At 42.5% G+C, this 22,584-nt stretch overlaps 1 protein-coding gene across 1 annotated transcript; it reads left to right on the top strand.

The window, feature by feature from the left end:
- Positions 1-1,778: 1,778 nt before the first annotated feature.
- On the top strand, positions 1,779-22,055 carry ptprna (protein tyrosine phosphatase receptor type Na). Its single transcript, XM_084362441.1, has 24 exons — positions 1,779-2,067; positions 5,335-5,385; positions 9,527-9,637; positions 10,094-10,211; positions 10,343-10,490; positions 10,626-10,827; positions 10,960-11,157; positions 11,302-11,427; positions 11,941-11,975; positions 12,059-12,330; positions 12,422-12,508; positions 12,604-12,683; positions 12,835-12,899; positions 15,260-15,469; positions 15,898-16,158; positions 16,252-16,399; positions 17,021-17,094; positions 17,414-17,491; positions 17,697-17,816; positions 18,678-18,844; positions 19,670-19,723; positions 19,883-19,947; positions 20,809-20,882; positions 21,017-22,055. Exons 1-24 carry the CDS (start codon positions 1,992-1,994, stop codon positions 21,086-21,088), a joined length of 2,892 nt encoding a protein of 963 aa, XP_084218567.1. The 5' UTR covers positions 1,779-1,991; the 3' UTR covers positions 21,089-22,055.
- The last annotated feature ends 529 nt before the right edge of the window (positions 22,056-22,584 follow it).

Here is a 22,584-nt window from a genome sequence, read left to right as displayed (position 1 = left end):
TTTACTTGTTATTATTTATGTTATTATTATTATCATTTATTATTTTGCAAAATACAAAGAGACACCTATAATAATACACCTATATACACAAATATGTGGATAGATACATTTAAAAAAGAATAAATAAAATGAAAAATAAAATGGGAAAGTAAATACATAGGGGAGTTAATGGCATATTCATTTATTTATTGAGTTATTTATTTATATATATTTATTTATTTTAAATTTTTTGATTTTGGCAGCTCCATGCCCCCATATTCATGGTCCTCTAAGGAGAGGAGGTGCAAGATTCTTCACCAGCCGGTGGCAGCGTTTATATGAGATTATTTAAAATTTCAAACTATGTTGTACAAATAAAAAAAATGTAAATTCTGATTCAAAGATTCAAAGATGGTTGTGTAGTTGCAGCAGCTGCTGCCCCTTGTTCAAACTCAGGCAGGAACATTTCCAACCAGTTGGTTTTCACAGACACAAGAGGGAGCAAGAGGACAACGAGACAAGATGAACTGCTGCGACTTCCTCAGTTTAATTATGGCTCTCTGCTTAATGCAGTGCAGTTCCAATCAGAGGGGATCAATTAAGATAAATGACAGTGCTGCCAGACTGAGAGACAATAACAATGATGTTAGGAAACATCAGTGTGCACCCAAGATATCACATTTGTCAGGACACTGGGAATGTTCTCTTTTATTAAATGCTGTGGTATAGTTTCCATTTATTGGATCTCAGTGCAGCGTGGTCTTACCTGAGCTGAGGTGGATTTAGGAGACTGCTCTGAGTGTGTAGGGCCATCCGTCCTTCCATCCTTCCTTCCTTCCTTCCTTCCAATGATCTAGTGGGAGGAAACAGTTCAAGTAAATCATAAAAATGTTTGGGTGCTGAGGGGTCAGTCTATACAATGACATCATAGTGTAATAGTTTTTGTATTAATCTGAACGGCCAGGATAACATGTATCTGATTGTTATGAACAATAACGTAAAACATTTTGACGACATTTTGCTCTACAGCAGATGGCAAACTTAAACACCAACACACCACAGGTCACAGCAGCCACATCAACTACAGTCAACAACAGCAAGGAGATGAAGAGGGAGAGAAATTCACCAGACTCCCTTAAAAAATCGCTCAATTTTGTGAGTCTTTGAGTTAGGAGAAACTTTATAAAGTTGGTTCAGCGCTGCTTTTAACAAATTCATAATTACTTTGGCCTTCTTGTAAATTCGGCACATGTTATAACCTTGTTTTGGGGGGTGCTGCAGCCCCCCTTTGCACACCTAGTCCCTGCGTCCATGGCTTTGTCCCACTGAGACAAACTGAGACAGCTGTCAAACGTGACATTAAACATAAGCTTGAAACCAGTTTTAAAAAAAAAAAAAAAGAGAGAGAGAGAGATAGGCTATTTGGTACCTGTGCACACCTGCAAGCTGTCTGATAGGACAGAAACGCTGCATTCGTCACGTTTCGCGTGCATGTATGCGGGAACGGTAATGAATGCATGACGTTTGTGGGACACGAGACGTCACCATCACCCACCCCTCTGCCTCGAGGCCCTTCTGACGTAGCTGCAGGTCGATACCTCCACCCCTCGAGAGCTCCCCTCTTCCTCAGCTTCTACGTTATTTCCGCACTTGTGCAGTCGCGTTATATCAACCTACTTCAGATAAAGCCACGCCCACGTCCACCTCCACCTCTTCCTCCTCCTCCTCCTCATCATCATCATCATCCCGCACGCCCCGCCCTTTCCCCCCCGTGAGGAATGACTTCTTTCAGCCCATTTATTTATATTTCTCCGTCACATGGGCTCTGTGGGTGCAGTGTGTGAGCTGTCGACACCGGCTGCGGCTCGTGTGAACATTATGGGGATTTAAAAGAGGCAGCGAGGCAACAACAACAACAACTCAAAAAAAAAAAAAAAAAAAAGGGGGGGACTCCGCATCTTTCTGTCTGCGTCTCCTCCTCTGCTGCTGCTGCTGTGAGGCGTCAGAGGATCATGCAACACCTAAAGCCATGGCGAGCTCTGCTGCTTCTGACCGTGCTGTGGCAGCCGGGGATGTCAGACAAATACGGTAGGATGATGATGATGATGATGATGATGATGAAAGCAGAAATATTGCTTATATGTTCCCACAGGTACATGGTGTGTCTGCAGCCTATGACTTTATGGCGATCTAATCCAGCTGTAGGACACTTTACCCCCCTGTGGCATCGCTACCAATGTCCTGAGACTTACATTTAGACACATCTGTATGAGGAGTCTTTTTGTGCAGCAGAGGTGGTGAATGTAGAGTCTAATGAGATGTAACTGAGGCGGGGGGAGAGATGCAGGATGAAAAGAGTGAAAGGGCAAATAAAAACTCAATCTAGCCAGTTGTATGTCTTCTTCCTCCTGGGGCATTTTAAGGAATCGTGACCCACATCATGCCACCTCGTGCCATTAGTGATATTACAGCAATTATTTGGAGTATTTTCTATTGAGAAGGGAGAAGAGAAAGTAAGTGTACAGAGCAGAATCAGACATGAAGCAAGAGACCCCAAAAAAAAGTCATACGACAGCAAAAACTGACTCGAGTAAACAGAAGACTGCATTTATTAATGAGAGATGTGTTGTAGGTTGTGTAGCGTCGATATCAAATAATAACAACAACAAAAAACAAGCTGAATTTTCTACATCTTTTCACTCTCGGTGACGGCAGGAATGGCTGCCACATCAGCATTAGTAGCTGTCATGTTAATATTACTAACACCGGCAGCAGCGGTAGTATTTCATATCGATTAATGCTAAAGATAAAGTGATGTCGTTCACTTTCTATTTGTAGATTGATGTATTGAACAGGCGCAATTAGTAATCGATGCAAAGATGCAACAAGTGAATTCTTACGTCGCCTGTTCGGACGTGGTTCTGTTGCTGGTTTCCCCGAGGTTTTGCTTCACAGACAGACATTTTTAGACAACCTGCTCGTCTGACATGTGTAGGTGGAGATTTGTGAAGCAGGGAGTGGATTCAATGAGTGATTCAGACAGAGAATGGAAAAAAGGCCAAATGTTATTCTCTCGCTCAGTTTCTCTGACGCTTTTGTGCTGTCAGAAGAATGCCCCTGTTACTTCTCCTGCTCCCTGTAGATATATATATATATGAGTCAATTTGAGTAATTTGAGGCATATTTTATAACTAGTTTTATCGTGTTAGTGGAAACAACCAGATGTGATGCATCAGGCAGCTGAGAAACGATTGTTTGTGGTTTATTGGTGGACATAGAGACAGCTACATCGTGATAACAAGGGATGTGAACGTTCAATATTTCAAATAACTTTCAAAATGTGTTGCCACATTGTTGAAACTCTAATTGTGAGCACTCTGGAAGCATAATATACTTGCAACGTATCACAAAAATACACAAAAACAAGCTAAATAGGACATAAAATGCTCATTTTCTCTACAGTTCGCCATTAAAAATAACACATCCCTGAGAAAACCTTTAAGAAATTACAGTAGCAGTAAAAAAAATCCATCAAAACAATGAACAGTAGACGGCTCAGCTGGAAGCCGTTCTGCAAGTGGTTTCAGCACCATGGAGAGAAACCACCCGACCACTGTTGCTTCCCTTTGTCCATTCATCCTCTCACGCCTCTTTGTTTCCGTCTCTCTTCTTTCACACACACACGTCCATCCATCCATCCATCCGTTCATTTGATTAGACATCCATCCATATGTCCCACTGTCCATCCTCTCACACGGTGCGATGTGCGCGTTAAAGATGCTGTCTCTGCAGCCAGCTGTTACCCTCACGGTGGATATCCTGATGCTATGACGGTTTCCATTAATTTGATCATCAGTGTCGTAAAATTCATCGGAACGGTACATGTTGTTTACATTTTAAACTAAGGTAATTATTCTGTTTAACAATTAAAGGGACAATTAATAGTACAAACCCCATTCACTCCACTCCTTTCCATAACTGAATAAACAAGCTGTTCTCAGAGGAAAATAAGGTCCCCAGAACACTGTTTGAAAGGTGGCAGGGTCCGCCACATATAAAATAAAACAGCATGAAATTGTGTTGTCCTTTAAGGTCAGTTTTTTTATTAAATCATGAAAACAAAGAGAGTTTGTTTATTTAGTTTGTTTAGGGATAATAAAGAGTCAATGAAGATGTTTCTCTTCTGATTAAAATTTGAAAACTACAGAGTGCACCTTTAAATAAGTGTTGTTGCTACCAGACCACTTATTCACTTGCCCTTGGGGAGTTTCTGCCAGTCTAAAACCATACATGGTTGTAATATCAACTTCCTCAATCAGTGTTTGTTGGCCAGGACTGGCATTTACGAGATTCACCTTGAGATTCCTTGTTCCCATTACTCATCAAAATATCCTCTCAGGTTTCAAAGTTATAAGTTTGAGAAGTCAGGAAAGAAACACAAGGTACACACTCTCCCTGCGTGCGCGATGTGTGTGTTTCTCTTCCAACAGAGTCGAGGTGAGTCACCGAAACTGCTGTGAGCAACTGCGTCACGTCAATCTTCCCTGACCAAGTTTGTTTCGTTCACTTCACACCTGCATTCATTCTGCTGACCTTCTCACCTGTCACCTGGGTCGCATCTGTCACTTCCTCACACCTACATGGGCCGTCAAACGAATGTCATACCATGTATGTACTTCTCGGTTTTGTCTCTGGGATGTGAAAATGGAGAGGAAAAGTGATTTTTTTTTTCCTCTGGGAAGTAGGGAAAAGAGGCTCAGGCTGTGACGTGTAACACATATTCTGCTATCTGACAGCAGCCACCTGCTCCTTCCCACATTGCTCCAAGGCCTTACTCACCACCCTAAAATAAAAAGCAGTGAAGCGGCTAGAATGAGAAGGAGTGAACAAAAATACTAATGACAGCAGTGTATTCCTCCCCCCCTGTTTAATTACAAGTTTTATTCTCTTCCCAGTGAATCACATCTACAAAATGTTGGCCAACGTTGTTTTTTCAGAAGGTTTTTTTCAAAATAAGATGATTTTAAGTGTCGTGGTTTTTTCAGAAGTTCCAGGTTTCACACTATTTAATGACACAGCTTGGGGTGAGGGGGCTTTTAAAGGGTCCTCGTGTGATTATATAAAAGTCGTTACAAATGATAAGAGCGGCGTAGGTTGGCTTCGACAATGGCTGCATTTAAACATAAAAGTAATGTGTTCTTGTTATGACTGTGCGGTGCATTTTACGCCAATTACAATGAGCGAGCCGAGGCCAATCTCACTTTGTTGTGCTCTCGTCGGCGGCATGGAAATCGCCGTGAAAGATTTCACTCTGAGTATCTGTTAGTGAGTCCTCTCTTTGTCTTTCTACCTCAGGCTGCCTGTTTGAGAGAAAACTGTGCACGAGGGATCAGTTCTGCTCAGATGGTGAGTACAAAACACACACGGAAAGCACACGAAAACATGCGCACAACCAAACAAAACCCCTCTTTTGAACTTGAGCATTAAACTTTTAAGACGGGCTACTTCTCTCAACCCTCGCTGCACTTTTACACCACATTGAATTATTAACCCTGCATCTGGACACACGTACACTATATGCCACTGGCAGCGTGCCGACACAAACCCTGCGTATGAAAACACACAAACACAAGTCAAGGATTTTTCCTCCCTCGGCCCCATGTGTCTGTCTCCCTCCGTCACCTGCCCCTCTCCCTTTTTCCCTCGTCTTCTTTATCTAAGCCCCTCCTCCGCCCTGCTGTCTCCATGGCAACACTGACATCACTGTGAGGTCGACACCCCCACAGTTGTTGTGCTAATACAGCGATGAGTCACTGACACACACTTACGCACTTCTCTGTGGAAATTGCACTTACGCACGGCCATTGGAGAGAATACAAAATGGATCGGCGCATACTTGTGCCGGGCTGCAGTGATGCGCATCTGTGGTTCTGAGGACCGAACACCGCAGATCAATACTTGGTGTAATGACTACTCAAAGGTTTTTTGTTTTTTTGTCTGATTGGCTGAAATGAGAGCTTTGTCTCTCTGATTTCTTTGTTTCCTCAAGAACCTAAAATGCAAAACAAGCTGTAAACAATCAGCGTGTTCTGTTTGTTCGACACCAACAAATACTAATTGACCTAATTTCTTGGCTTGTGGGAGGAAAATATACACAGTCCACAGAGAGAGAGCGTAACAACCACAGCCTCTGCAGACACACACAGGTCTCCTGGTGACTAACACATAAAGAATAACTGTGTTGAGTTTAGATGAAGAGGTTGCAGAGGTGTTGGACTGCATGACGCAACCAGGATGGTCAGCACAATGAATAGAACACATTCAGGCTGACGCATCTTATGTGTTATTGTCAGTACAGTCCCTTTCAACACCATACAATGCATCAGTGGAAAAGGTCTGAAAAATTGATGCTTCACTCACTGGATGACACTCAACGTCAGAGCTGAAATATTCGAATGCTGGTCACTTTTTTGCTTGATTATCTAAAATAACCCTTTTATAAATAGCTAACAGGTATTCATTTTAAGGTGTAATATAATATAATTTATATATATATATATATATATGAAAACATTTAAAAATTAACATAAATGTATCAACAGAATGTGACAAAAGTTTTTTGACGTTACGACATCTGTGCACCTTTGACTTTTTGTAGTCTTGTGGTACAGCACGGCGCAGAAAGGATTGTTTCAGCCTCATCGCCAGAATCAACAAAAAACAAAAGTTCAGCTTTAAATCTTTGAATTGAACAAAATAAATTGAATCAGCAAAGTAATGTGTCATTTCTGCTTCTGCAACACGAATGACAGCATCTTGTTTTCTTGCAAGACAGTGGTGCATCCACAGTCGGCCTTCCCCAGACTTACAGGCTCCTTGTAGTAAAAGTCCTCTCCTTTCTGCTGGCCTGCTGCCATGAGCGATAGTGAAGATCGATTGCGTCCTCCGTGCCTCAGTGTGGAATGCACGGCATCTTTTCAGGTGCTTGCAGCAGTTGTTTATCTGTGTCCGTGACATGATGTGTGGATGACCCCGCACCAGGCAGATTAGAGGTTTTGCAGGTTGTCGCAACGGACATGTTGAAACTTTACATTTCTTTTGGTTCAGTTGTCTATTGTATGTTGGGATAATGCTGCGCTTATAGCACAAAAATTGCTCGGTCGGGGGAGAAAAACATCATTTTTTGGCTTAAAATACCTGCTTTGTTCACCACAAACGCTCAAAAATCCAGTGGTTTCATACTTACAATTGTTGAATCACAGTCTCAAACTGCATCACTGTCTCGGAAGCCTTCTCGCCTGTAACATCTATCCTGACGCCTGCCCTGCATTTGGTAGGAATAGTGGAGTGCAGCTGTTGGACACAGGGCTCCTCCCCTGTCGAAGATAGTCAGAGGTGGAGGTTTTTGTTGCCAGCCTGTTTCTGGCACTGTGTCGGGTCAATCAGCCTCCGCTGGTTTAACCTCGTCCTTCTCCAGGAGGATGAGTTGTGCTCATGTCGATGTTGCCATTGCAGGAACCTCCCCTGCACCTCCAGCCTGTAGAGTCTGTTCATCAGAACAATGAGCTGGATACCAGGTATCAGCTCACGAGGCTTAGGTCCAGTTGGCCTGCTGTGACTATGATTTTAGAAGACTAGATCATCAGAGGACTTATGCATGTGTTTAAATAGCTGGATGACATAAAACAACTGAGACACCAGGGAAGAAAGCTGTCCTGACACACACAAGATCTTAAGTTATTTCAACAGTATTTAATTCAAAACTAAGACAGACGCAACATTATAAATGAAATTGTAGCCTGTAAGTCAGTGAAACCAAAAGGGCAGGTGATGATCGAGAGAGAGAGCGGGACTGAGCGAGGCATCAGCCCAATCTGAGCCAACAATCGTACTTTTTATTTTTGTCAATTTCCAAGATTTCCTTGTCCGACGCTGAACACCACTGTAGGTTCCCCGCGCAGAAACGACATCCACAAAAATAACCCCAGCTGTAACTCTAGAAATAGTCCCAATCCAATCAAGCCGTGCAGTTTGCTGCCTTCCCTGCATTCATCTTCCATTCCTCCTCCTCGTCCTCATCCTCATGTCCCCGCTCTCTCTCTCTGTCATCAGTCAGCTCACCACCAGCAATAAGAGCTACTGTATCAGTCAGCCCTATCATCTCTATCTGTGCAATTCACTGCCCAGATACAATATCCTCTGTCATATCATATCATCAGCATCTGTCATTTGATTACAGGGAAATAAGTCGGAAAAACCGTCTCTCTTTTCTGTTTGTTCATCGGGGGGGGGGGGGAGTTCCTACAGTATATGTATCTCTCTGTATTTCTTGTCGAGGCTAAAAGGCTTAACTGAATTTGCACCCACCCACCCAGAGGGATTTAAAATATCATTCATAAAACAGTAAATAAATCATGAATCAGTACATTGAGCGGTAAAAAAAAAAGATCTGTACTGTTTCCTATAGCGTCTGTGGCTATATAAAGATATGAATCCTTACTAAATCTGTCAACAATTCACCTTTTCACTGCTCCAGGTTGGGTTGTGTGAGATTTAGCCAGTGTAGTGAAAGACTGTGGTGACTCATCAGTGCGCCAGATAATACACAGTCTGCTCTGCTGTATCTTTATTCCCATCACATCGCAGTCTGACAACCTTTTTCTCTCGAAAATATCCTCACTTTTTGGAGATGTCACAGCGAAAAAAAGACAGGCCTTGCGGGTGCGTCCGCACAATGACAGCTCTATAATAAAGTTTCAGATTGTTTAACATGCACGAATCTGTCTGAACACTTCAGTGCACTGATACAGGCCTGCAGCAAGACGCTTAGAATGATGCATCAGCTTGTTTTGGGGGGTAAAGAACGGATGCATGAAATTGTGCGGGCTAACGTTACATTTCTGCGTGTACTGCACCGTAGAGGGTCAGAACATGGATTAGTTTATGATCATGATCCGAGATGCTATTATTATTTCTGTTGCCATGAGGCCGCCTGCAGGTTAGCAACTATTTCAAAGGAGAATTTTTTGCAAAGCGCACACAGTGACGGCGGCAGAACCTCGTCAAAAGTAATGTGACAAGCAGTGTAACTGTGTGGGCTGTGCTTCAAAACTATGACTCACGGCTGTGAGCTTGTGCGGTGTGGGCTAACATAAGAACTAAGGGGATTATAAAGTACTGTACTGTGCCACGAGTTCAGCTTCATTTCAATACTGTATGTGTTGTGAAACTGAAAAATCAAAGGAAAGAAAGACTTCAATTGGTGCCTTCTTGCAGATGCTAAGCCCTTTTTCACAGCAGGCGTTTTGATTTGTCACAGCAGGAAAAGCACAGATGTCACCAATAATAACAATGGCACCGAGCCTGAACCATACCAGACCCTGACACCGGAGCAGCTGAACAGAATTCAGCCATTCTTCATTATTTGCACCTGTCAAGATTCTGCCTATTCTCTGGGCTGGGAGTCACTTTAAAATCTCATGAGACTCTCTTGGCAAAATAAGGGTTAAAAATGTTTGCATGTCTTCTGTGTTTGTGTTCATTCCAGACGGGCTGTTCGGTCAGTGTCTCAGCTCCAAGCAGGACAGGGTCCAGTTCCAGGTGTCGGTTCCTGTCCTGAAGAGGATGCAGGAAGTCCTCAAACAGCTCATGCTACAAGGTGAGATAAATCATCACTAGCGTTTCTTTATACATCTGAAACAGTCAGATTGAGTACCACATTGATTCTAAGTAGCCTTACTGTGACGATTTGGACGATATAGTCTCATACAACTTGTTGGTAATACTTCATTTTACAGGCCTGCAAATTTCATAGTAAGGAGGTGGTAATTACCAAGTCGCATATTTGAAATTACGCCCCAAATAACCACGATAATTACCTCAAGGTGACCACAATTTCAAGTACCTACAGTATTTAGTCGTATTGAAGTTGTTGTGTTCATATACTCTACCATTGTGCTGACCTCAAGGACACTTTATGAATACAAGCAGAAATCCATTCATAATACGAGCACTTCAGCTCCTGAGAGAAACAGTATTGACTTCAGACAATCTTTCTCTGTCTTGCACTAATTGCTGTGTGTGTGTGTGTGTGTGTGTGTGTGTACACGCGCAGGTCTTTCCTGGCAAGATGACATCACACAGTACATTCTGTCAAAGGAGCTGAAGAGAGTTCCCCACACCACCCAGCCCTCTAAGCCCAGCTCCTCTTCTTCCTCCTCTCATTCATCTCAGTAAGTACTCTCCAGTGACATTTAGCGAGAAACACACATGGACAGAGTCACATGCATCCGTTCATTTCACCCTGAGGCACCATTTATTTCCGCCTGGACCTTTTCCTTTAACCTTCCCTCTGGGTTGCCAGGTCCAAACAGCACATCCCCCATCACCACAGTCCTAAATCGGGGTCCGCACCTCCTGGAGGCAACTATCTGGACTACATGATTGTTGAGCCTCCTCAGTCTCCACTACGCATGCAGACAGCCTCCATGGACCCGTACACATACCACCAGGTACACATAATTAAAAGATCATTTTAGCAGCGTCAAAAACACAAGCAGATATAAGGAATATGAAAAAATATGCATAGAAAATTTCAGATGTCGACCACATGCACTAAATCAGCGACATATCTCTCCTTATTGCAGCATAGATATCAAGATGAAGTAGAGAGATCACTCATTGGGGCAGCAGGCGGTTACGTCCGCCCCTCTTCAAGGTCCCAGGCCAATCAGAGAGAGCGAGAGCGAGAGCGTGACAGGCAGCTGCTGCAGGAAGCTCTGTCTCTCTACCTGGCATCAGCACAGCCTTCTTATCGCCACCGAGGGCCAGCTTCCATGGCTCCTGCAGGTGAGCAGGACTATCAGATTTCCAGAACAAGAAATAATGATGTAGCACACAGGAAAACATGCTAAAAACACTGTTTGTAGGCTATTTCTAATCAAAGCTCTTGACCATGATAACCTATAATGCTGTGAGCAGGTCTGCCTTATTATGAGGACTTGGAACTGGAGATACCAGTGGACTATGTGGAAGACTACACCCTAGAGGAGAGACTTGGTACCACTGGCAGACAACAACAGCAACAACAGCAACAACAACAACAACAACAGCAACAACAACAGCTGCAGAACAAAAAAGTAACTCAGGATTTTGGCACTCTGCCCGGAAACGGAAATGGTAAGAAAAATGTATTTATCTAAATGTTATTGACATGATATATCTTCAATCAACAGATTGACACTATGAGCACACTTACAAAGTGTGCATATTCAGAACATTGGATGATGCAAAGGCCATGCTAACTCTGCTATCCTGTGCTAGATGGCCTGCTTCAGAGGATGTCAGGTGTCCTGCAGAGATACAGAGTCGACCCCAGAGAGCTCAGTCAAGAGCAGCTCTACAAGATAGCCCTCATTCTGCAGCTGCTGCAGGCCCAAGAAAAAGCAGGTACAGTCTTACACATGTTCCCCACTATCAGATTATTTGATCAAACGAAGCCAACCCTTCGTACTGAATCATGCTTTTATTAAGTGTAATGTAAGGTGGACATTTGTGTTTCAAATTGACAAATAAATAGTAATAATGAGTCCCTTGTTTATACACAAAAGAGGGATTATGAAGCTACAGCATGAAGCTTTAACATCTATGTCTGTACATATGAAGAAAAGGGGTTAAAGGGACAGTTCACATTTAAAAAAAAAAAAATCCTCTTTTCTGTAGTGGTATTTATCTATCTAGGTTGTTTTGGTGTGAGTTCCAGAGTTTTGCAGATACTGGCCTAAATATACATTTGAGAAACTCAACAGGAAAGTCCCTTTTCAGAAATCAAGATCATTCATAGACCTTCTTGTGAGCAGTTTCACTTGAGCAGCAAAATATTGTGTGAAGCAAATGATGCTAGAATTGAATTGTTTCACTGTAATATTTGTTTAAAACATCAGTTTATCTGTCTTAACACAGATCCGAACGAGAAAGACCTCGTCACCCTTAAGGAGGTATGTCAGCATTCGATGTCAGCAGTGTTGGCAAGAATCATCCACTATTCATCACTGACAGCTCTTCCGTCATTTCCCTGTAGATGCAGCTGCTAAAAACAGACAGTGTGTCCCATAAGCCGGAGAAACCGGCCCCTGTTCCTGTTTCGGGCCCCCCCGCTGCCCCTCCCGCCCCCTCCTCCGTCTCGGCCCCAGCCACAGCTCCGGCCAAGAGCACCAGCCGTCCTCCTTCTGCATCCCAGGCTCCGCAGGCTGCTCCTGCTGCAGCCGGACTGGGCCTGAAGGAGCATGGATTGCCACTGGTGGAGGGCACAGGAGGCAAGGAGGAGTATGGGTACATCGTCACCAACCAGAGGTCAGCACTCGATCAAGGCCAAAGGCTGTCACGAAATCACTAAATGCTTTTTGCCGTGTACATGGAGGATAATGATGTTTTTCTTTGATAGTCCTCTGAGTTTGTATGACGGAGTGAAGCTGCTGGAGCTGCTGGCTGACAAGATACACCTGACAACCAGTAGCTTCATAAACATCAGGTACACCACCTCTTCACGTGTCTGTCAGTGTGCGAGAGAGAGTTGTACGTTTTCCTATTAGACCCTAAAGCGTCCCTGTGGCTTTGTGTTGCCAGTGTGGTGGGTCCTGCGCTGACGTTCCGTATCCGCCAGAACGAGCACAACATGACGGCTGCAGAGGTGGCTGCTAAAGCTGGTGAGGCTCAAAAAACACACATTCACGCTGACACCTACCTACCCACACATTTAACATGAAGTGGAAAGTATGTGGGCGCGTTGCACCGTCTCTCTCACAGTTTTTTACTCAAATTTCGCCAAATGTTTGTTGTTTTTTTTCACCCCGACAGTATCTGAAAAGAACTTCCTGGAGTCGGAGACAGGTCTTAAGATCATACAGACTGGTGTGGGAGAGGTACTCGATACACACACACACACTTACACACGAACACACTCATTTCCTTTGTGACCCCTCCTATCAGTAACATATGGAGCAGTCGTCAAGGCAACAGAGATATAATCACTGCTGTGTATTCTTTGCCATTTTCATTTAAAACTGCCGTTTCACGGACAGATTATCCGACTTCCTGACAGTCTTGATTTCGCGTTTTGGCCACCAACGTCTCTATACTGAGTTTTTTATGGATCTTCCACTTGTAGGATTCCTTTATGGCTTCATTATATATGTTCTATGGTAAACATGTGGACAGAAACATGCGATCCTAAAAAACGTTACAAGTAAAATATATATTACAAGGATTAAACGTAGCTCTAAAAGCACTTTTAGTGACTGAACCTAAGTCCTGAACCTCTTAATATAAGAATCAATTGATGTTTTTTTTTCCCCTGCTGGCTCCATCATCAAATACCATTAAAATAAGGTGTTGATGCAGAAAATTTGCTAAACTTTTTGTATGAAAATGACAGATACGGCACAGATAAAGGCAGTCCATCTATCTCACCCACAGAGCGTGTTTTTCCATCCACCACTACACTTTAATATTGTGCATGGGTGTTAGTCTCGGTGTGTAAGGCCCCTGCGCGTGTGTGCCACCTGGAGGGCAGGTGGCCAGAACGAATCACCGTGGCGACACCTCATAACAACCAGCGTTTCACTTGTTGCCATGGTGCTTCGTCTTCCTCCACCTCCCCCCACCCGCTGTGGCTCCCAGATCCCAGGTGCTATGGCAACAGTCACAAGTGTCATTAACCTCATTATTTTCTGTTCACACAAATAGCCTGAATCCCAGACTCAGCGTCAGTACCTGCATCTGGAATTTTCTGTTTAATGGATTAACAGCCATTAAGGCAGAATATCAGGATAACACAGCGAATTAATTCAGTGTGTGTGTGTGCGTGTGTGTGTGTGCATGGCACTGATGTGATCTGGGAGATGAGATAATGTTTTTTTCATCAGCAGTGCTTGTCAGTTCTGGTTAATTCGTTCAGAAATGTCATATGTATCAGATATATTCAGTCAAGTTAAATAGAAAAAAAACCTGAGTGCAGGTTAAGAAGAAAAGTATCATGAATTAATGACTGAGAGAGTGAATTTGCATATAAACTGTGGTGATACTAAAGGAAAAAGCATAAAAAGGAGCGCATAGCTATTGTAACTTCATCATACAAAGGTACCACGGAAAAAAACCCAGGCATGTCAAGGATGACAGAAACATCCAACGACATTATAGCCCTCCGGTTACAGAATACTTAAACTCATTATTTCTGGCAGCAAGCTTCAACACACGAATATTTCATGTGTGCACCCTTCAGTGGTTTCAAGTGATTTGTATTGTTGATGCATCCAGAGCCGGTTTCTTTTGCTTTGTAAATTGTGATGATGGTGTTGTAAGTTAGGACAGAGAGAAAAACATTTTTTAAATGGGGCTCCACATTTTTTGGTTCTTTTTCCGCTTTTTCGCAGCTGTTTACGGAAGCTTCTCCTGTGTTTATGACTTGAGAACATGGTGAAAAATAGATTTGCCAGGATAATCTTCCTGTCCTTCATTTTTTTTTCTTCTGTGAAAACAGGTGAGGAAATAAAATAAGGCTATTTTTTTGTAAATTTTATTTTATTGAAACCAAGTGAAAAAAAAATCAGGAAAGTGAGTCATTTTTTCCATCTGTGAAAACAATTTCATGTGTGAAACCGAGTGAAAAAGTATTTTTCAGGAGAAGAAAAATTTTCTGTTTCACACATGGGAATTAAAAAGACAAAGAAAGGAAAATAAAAATACAATGCGGGTACAAAAACAATACAAGTAGGCATGAGTGATGTTTCAAGTGAGCAGGAGTGTGATGATTCAGTCTGTGTGTGTGTGCGCCTGTGGACATTACGATTGTAAGATGTGTGTGTTGAATTCTGTGCTGCGTAGTGAAAACTGTTTTAAAAGCTAGAAAAGAAGATGAGGAGGAGGTGGAGTGGCACTCAGCATGGATGAGTGGCGTGTAATGGATCATGGTTCACTGATCTCCATGGAGCCTCCGCTGTCACACCGCCTTGACTTCTGTCTTTAAAACTCAACATCAGCCTCTCACTGAGCACACCTTGCTGTCAAACACAGTTACATATAAAAAAAGGGTGTTGTTAAAATGAAACGAGTGACCTTTGAATTCCAGCGGTGGGAGCAGATTCCCCGGGGTAGCTTAGATTGGGTTGACTGATCTCTGATGGCAAGACATGTGTGTCAACAAATGGTCTCTGTGTGTTTTCTTTGCGTTCCCTCTCCTCTGTTCATATCTTGCTCACCACTCTTTACGATCTCTGTTTCCTAGAGGACAGATGCGCGGGGTCTCCCTCAGGTAACCAGGGTTTCCGAGGGCTCCAGTGGGACTGTCATCACCCTTGTTTCCATGGCAGTCGTGGGTGGCGTGCTGGTATTGGCCATGGCCGTAGCTTGTCTGAGGCACTACACTCAGCAAGTGGCCAATGGCAAGCTTGGCTTGGGGCCGGAGGGAGGAGCGGAGACACACTTTGACTACCAGGTAAGGCAACATGAATAGATTTGAGACTGAGGAAAGGCCATTTTATATAATTTCCCAGAGGTTTTCTTTGTTTGTCTTCCTTGTTTTCACCTCGGTCTCAGAGTCTCAGTGCTATAATGGAAGTTTAAGAAACCACATTGTGGATTGTCAAAACGGCAATAAATGTGCAAACTAACATTTGTTATCCAGATCATATAGGTCTAAAGAGAAATGAGTCGTTATCCGTATTATGTTTTGAATGTTAATGACATACAATGACTTTAAATTGCCCATATTAGCAATTTTTTTTAAAAGCCTGTAACCAGATAGACCTCTTTACAGTAACTGATTATTGATCAATATTGATATTAATACTTAGCTGCAGCCCTTTAATCATTTACTTACCTTTTTTAGCGTTCTGCGTCTCCCTTTTCTTACCTTTCACTCAGGAGTTATGTCGGCAGCACATGGCGTCCAAATCCTCCCTGTGTCGTCAGGACTGTGTGGCTGGTGGGAGCATGGCGGGGTCCGCCATACCAACAGGGGCTGGCGGTAGAAGGGGTACGGACACGTCTCGCGTCAGCAGCGTTTCCTCCCAGTTCAGCGACGGTCCCCAGCACAGCCCGTCCTCCACCCACAGCTCCACCCCGTCCTGGAGCGAAGAGCCAGCCCAGTCCAACATGGACATCTCTACTGGTCACATGATACTGGTGAGAAAATGGACTTTTCTCGTTGTAAAAACATCACTTTCATTGTTTAGAAAATATTAACCTTCAGTGTTGTATTGGCATCTTTTCTCTCAGGCGTATATGGAGGACCACCTGCGTAATAAGGACCGTCTTCAGAAGGAGTGGGAAGCTTTGTGCTCCTACCAGGCTGATCCCAGTTCAGTGGCTGTGGCTCAAAGCCCGAGCAACATGGACAGAAACAGACACGCTGAGTCCCTCCCCTGTTAGTTAACCCAAAGTGTCACTCTGTCTGATTGTATCTGTCATGTATACAGTGGAGGAATGTAACCGAGTACATTTATTTAAGTATTGTACTGTAAGAACAATTTTGGCATAGTTGAACTTTACTTTTAGTATTTCAATTTTATTCTACTTTATACTTCTACTCAAAGTTACTTGTTGCTTTTTAGAAAACAAATATGACATGATGCAGCGCTATAATACTGAGGAGCACACAAAGAATTTAGAAGCATCTATGAGCAGAAAGGTTGCAGCTAAAGTGTAATTGTTTTCATTAATGTATAATCGCCTGACAATAAGAATAATTGTTTTTTGTTGCCTTGGAATGAGCTTTTTTAATCTATAGAGGGAGCAGGTCCTCGTCCTTTCGCATGTTTTTAGCAGCCACTGTAGGAGAGGGTGAGGCGAGGGGTATTCAGTTGGTTTCAACCTGCAACCTTACCACCAGATGCCACTAAATCCTACAAACTCGACCTTTAAGTAAAGGGATGGCTTACTTCCTCCACTGCTGCATACACATATCAGTCATCAATCGAAAAAGTGCATATTGAATGGTGGTTAATTCATTCCGTGACTCACTGTTGACATCTGTTGTCTTTGGCAGATGATCACTCTCGGGTGAAGCTGAAGGCTGAAGTAAACTCCAGTAAACAAGACTACATCAATGCCAGCGTCATTGTAAGAATCCCTCTAATCTTCCAATCTAAAACATTTACACTATGTGATAATATTTATAATCAGTGTTTTTTTGAACCCTTCCTCTTTATCAGAATACACCTGACTGAAGTTTAATATTTAGCTTTCAGTCCATTTACTGATATATAGCACAGTTAGCTTTCCTCCACGTCTTGTGTTACTATGTGGAGGGCAAAGAAATACAAACAAACAGTACTGAGATCTTTAAGCTAGTGTCTCATGTATGTATACCCATATTACTGACTCATATCTGTTTGAGAAAAAAAAATCTGCTCTTTCTCTTTTCCTTTTCATCCCATAGTCTGATCATGACCCTCGCCAGCCAGCTTACATCGCCACACAGGGACCACTCGCTCACACTGTCGCTGATTTCTGGCAGGTCGGTACAAGCTTCCCTCTGCTGTTTCTGCTTTTCTCCCTCCTTCTTTTTCTGTCCCAATGCAGTGGGTTGACTTGCTTGTTTTTTCACGACGAATTAAAATGATGTAGGCCAGTGGACCGTTCAGTCCACCTGCAGGAAAATCTGCCTTGTTACATACAGATGTCACGGATTTATTTAAACGCGTGTTCTCTGTAACCGACAGATGGTGTGGGAGAACGGCTGCACGGTGATCGTGATGATGACAGCTCTGGTGGAAGATGGAGAGAAACAGTGCGAGCGTTACTGGCCTGACGAGGGCTCTTCACTCTACCACATCTATGAGGTTAATTTCCTGTTGCAACTCATAAACCTGAATTTCACAGATGGCACCGTGTATTTTATGGTGCAGTAGGTAAAGCATCCCTGCAGTGTACCTGCTGTAAGGGTTATATGTTGTAAGAATAATCCAAGATAAATCTAAGAATTTAAAACAGTCAGATCTCCACACAAGGAGTTGTGTTGTTTATAAAACAGTGTGAATTGAGTACAGATTCCTCTATATGACAGACATACGTTCTCTCTTCATGTGTCATGTTTTGCTTTACACTTCCTGTTTCTGTTTTTTCTTCCTTTTTTCCCCATTTGTTCCTCATGGTTTGGTCTTTGTTTTGTATTCTGTGTTTTTTCTTGGATTCTCTTTTGCCTGCTTTTTTGTCGCCAGCCCTTTTTTCCCCCTGCAATTTGAATTCAGGATTCTGGCTTTGTTAATAAAGCGCGCCTTTTGTTTTTTTAACCTGCCCGCCACTGTGTCAAACCTTAACAGTTAAAAGGAGGGGAAAAGACAAAGACTGTAAGTGTATAGCAAAAGAGAACTGGCCATGAATGCATCTCAGTTGCATACCAGAAGCTGCCTGAGGTGTATTAACATTTTTAATACTGTATATACTCTCAATACTGTGTTACAACGCACTGATGGTTTGTCTCCCCCTGGTGCCAAACCAGAGTTACTTATTGATGTGTTTCTGTGTGAGCTACAATCCCTTTTTAGTTATGTTTTTGGGAGTAATTAGTGAAATATGTATCATGTTTTTAGATGAATGTTTGCCTGATTCCTGGTTGAAACAATGCATCATTACACCACATACAGGTTACAAAATCCCAGGTGCTGACAACCTCCTCTGTCTGTCCCACTTGTGTTGATCAGGTGAACCTCGTGTCAGAGCACATCTGGTGTAAGGACTTCCTGGTGCGCAGCTTCTACCTGAAAAATGTCCAGACGCAGGAGACCAGAACCTTGACGCAGTTCCACCTGCTGAGCTGGCCGGCTGACGGCATCCCCACCTCCACCCGACCGCTGCTCGATTTCCGCAGGTAAGGAACTACTCGATTACTCAAACACGCACGCACGGACATGTTCTTGGATTCAACAGGTGTCATAGGATTCAGTTATTTTCAGTGACAAACAGGTGTTCAGGACGCAGTGGGTGTAATGTTTCGGTGACTCAGTAGGTTTGATTCCGCCAGATCTCGTTCATCACATCCATCTTTTTTCATGTTTCCATTTGTCTCCCGTCATTCTGCAAATTGTGAAACCAAACAAGACCCCTCTGCTGCACATTTCATACCCTGTCCATCATCTCAGCTCTCTCTCTCTCCCTCTCTCCCAGTGTGCAGGTTGACAGGTTTGTATTTTTTAACATCTCCCAGTGTCATTTTTGTGGTTTGCAGCTAGTACTCTGGCTCCAGTTGCATAGTCACAAAAATGAGCATTGGCAGGTGTGACTGGCGACTGCAAGAGGGACAGTGAATCTGTGGCTTCCTCTTCACCTATTCTTTCCTGTTTTACCATCACACTGTCATCCATGACCTCATGCAGTTACTATTTTATCCTGTACTGAAATTCTTTACCTCATTCCTTATCTCACGGTTTTCGTGTGTCATTAACATATACTGTACGTCTTTCCATCCTTTATTCTTCCTACTTGGTCACTGCTTTCTTCCCGTTGCCTTTAATTTATCCTCTTAGTTCCTGAACCTCCATTTAAGAAATTAATAATTGTGTTTCATTCATAGCATATGTGAACAAGGTTGGTTGCGATGACAAAGGTTGTCACAAAGCCTTTACAATAAAGCCTGTTTTTTTTCTGTTCTTTGTTCTCCTTTCTTTCTCTGCTGTCTCTTGTTCCTGCCTTTCAGGAAGGTGAATAAATGCTACAGAGGCCGTTCCTGCCCAATCATCGTTCACTGCGGGTGAATTTCTTTTTTTTTATATCTTATGAATGTCAGATTTCTGTGAAAGACCAGAATGTATTAACATATACTATGACTTAATTGACTAATATATGTTTGGAAAGCAGATTGAGGTGAAACACATTCACAGTTTCCTTTTTATATCTGTCACTCTCACAGTGATGGCACTGGCAGGACTGGCACGTACATCCTTATTGACATGGTGCTGAATCGCATGGCCAAGGGTGAGTCACACACACACACACACACACACACACACACACACACACACACACACACACACACACACACACTGCACTTTACTTGTGCTTTTCAGACACTTGATCGACTGATTTTTGCTCAAGTAATATTGGTATGGGTAAGTTGCACTTTTACCAAAGTAATATTCTAACATGGTATCTTTGCTTTAACGACGAAAAAGTATGACTTTTAGCTTCTTTTTACAACCCTACTCCGATGTATACATAGGGTTAAATTCTGACTTAAATGTTTTGGCATGTAGCCCATTCTAGTTGAGCAAAAAGAGGCAATGGAACATTTTGTACAGCCTTGTCTGCTCATATGGGCTCATTGTGTACACTAATGTGTTACCCATCGTGGACAGCAGAGGGGGCTATAATCACAATGTGGTTCAATAATTTAGCTTCAACTGAAATTTTGCTTAAACGCTAAAATATGCTGAAGTTCATGAATCACTGAAAGGGCGGTTCCACAAAGTAGAACTGATATAAAGTATAAATAAACATACTTAATAGTTTTTGGCTCTTTTGACTTCATTTCTCTTTACAAGACTCTTTTTGGTACAATAACTAAATGAGTAGGAGCTTCTTTTCATTCCTGGTAAATGCCAACATCTCACAGAGAAAGATATAAGCTAAACAAACCCAATCAACACCTCTCAAAGTAAATGTAGGGGGTAAAAAATGGAAATGTTCCATTTGTATTTTTACATTTACCTTTTTTTTTATCAGTTTATAATAAGTTAAATGTTTAAAGACTAGATTTATGTCTTCTGTAGCCATAAAAACAGTTTCAGGAACTCTCCCAAACTGTGATAGTGATGCTCTTACTGTTCTTGTTGGTAGGAGTGAAGGAGATCGACATCGCTGCCTCACTGGAGCACATCAGAGACCAGAGACCCGGCTTGGTCCGCACCAAGGTACCACCAATCCGTTTGTGTCTTTGAACTATTTGAGCACTTTAAAGGTGGACGTCCATTATAATCCAACCGTCTCCCTCACACTTTTCACATCTCCGTTCCCTCTCTTCTCTGCTTCCCTTCGCCCTGATCAGGACCAGTTTGAGTTTGCGCTGACAGCAGTAGCTGAGGAGGTGAACGCCATCTTGAAAGCCCTGCCACAGTGAGCTGAGGACAACAGGAGGACATGCACAAGCACACAGAGATAAACACTACAAAGCAGTCATGTATGTCTGGCCATCACTGTAAATAAGAATTTGCTCTGCCACACATGGAGCAGTTACTGCTCTTGATTTCAGCATGCAGTATTTCACCATCTACTCATCTCCTGGGTTTTAAAAACTTTTTGGAAGTGCATCCAATGGTTTTCTGGCAGGGTGTAAATATGAACGAAGATCAGATTTGTTTTTTCACCAAACAAATTTGAATACCTCTATGAAGTTTCTACCTAATTAGAGATTTACAAAACTACAAAAAGGAGAGACTTGCATATACTGTGCCTGTGTGAATCCAGATGAAATTTCCCCTTTACCTTTTGCTTGAGTCTGACATTGTTATGTCATTATTCTGAAGTGTAACATCGTTCACCCATCTGATTCCACATAAACCCTTTCACTGGACCTCAAATGATCAACATCAACAGACAATTTACCATAAACACTGAGGGTTTGTTGGATAAATCCCTTCCCAAACTAACCAGATTGCAAAGACATCCATCTTGCTGATATACACCAATGATTCAGTCCAGTTTAACCCCCTGAGTGTGGTGTTATGTGTCCACCAGAATACTGTATGCTACTGTCTGGCGTGTGTTGATTTACAGCAAGTTTTTATCCGTGAGGCTTGTCTTTGCCTTGACAACATGATTGTTTGCTTTCAGGCTCTGGTCCTTTTGTAACAGATGCTGTACACTGACCACAAAGTACGCATCGCCTTCTCTCTCTCTCTCTCTCTGCACACAAAGTTAACGTTGGGTTCTTTCAATCGTCTTACTCAGTGTACGGCCTTGTGATTCATGTAAATAATCCACCCTGATGATTGTGTTTAATTCATGTAGCAGACAGATAGAAAATATCTATAAAAATGTATTTTTGACTTGACCTGAATAAATTTGTGACGTGATGCAGCAAAAAACTAAAAAACACAAAGGCTCAAGTGATTATTTTTTAAACTATCGTGTCATCTTACTTCTATCACATGTATAAATCCTGTTACCTTCCATTAGCCAGCAGCTAACATTAGCGTTTAACCACTTCCTAGCTAACAATAGTGTTTGATAGTTACACGATACAATAGCAAAGGCCCAGCATAAATTAACTGTGAATATCAACGGACATGTTGGACACATTCACTTAAGCCTGGAAGGGAAACGCACTTGATGTAATTACACAATAACATTAGCATGGAGGTAGTTGAATGCTAACGTTAGCTAATGTGTGATCAAATATTTAGTGTTACCTTGAAATATGGCCCAAAGTCCCTCCAGATTTTCTCTATCCATCATCTTCATCAGTGGTAAATTGCCAACAGTTTGTCAGATTCCCTACATTTAGACGACTTGCATAGCATAACATTATCCTAGCATCTGGGCTTGAGCGTGAATTAAAAGGAAAATGGCCGCAGTGTGAATATGATCAATATCCTGTTGCTAAGATAAACTACC

This window comes from Pagrus pagrus (assembly GCF_965226575.1).
Source record: "Pagrus pagrus genome assembly, chromosome: 9".
Lineage (NCBI taxonomy): Eukaryota > Metazoa > Chordata > Actinopteri > Spariformes > Sparidae > Pagrus > Pagrus pagrus.
This window is presented reverse-complemented; position numbering and strand designations above follow the sequence as displayed.

What these genes read in the sequence shown, in the direction of transcription:
- ptprna (XM_084362441.1), top strand. Translation starts at nt 1,992, where the DNA reads ATGCAACACCTAAAGCCATGGCGAGCTCTGCTGCTTCTGACCGTGCTG. An exon ending in GCAGGCCCAAGAAAAAGCAG is followed by an intron (nt 11,428 to 11,940) that starts GTACAGTCTTAC and finishes GTCTTAACACAG; the next exon opens with ATCCGAACGAGAAAGACCTC. An exon ending in ACACGCTGAGTCCCTCCCCT is followed by an intron (nt 16,400 to 17,020) that starts GTTAGTTAACCC and finishes TGTCTTTGGCAG; the next exon opens with ATGATCACTCTCGGGTGAAG.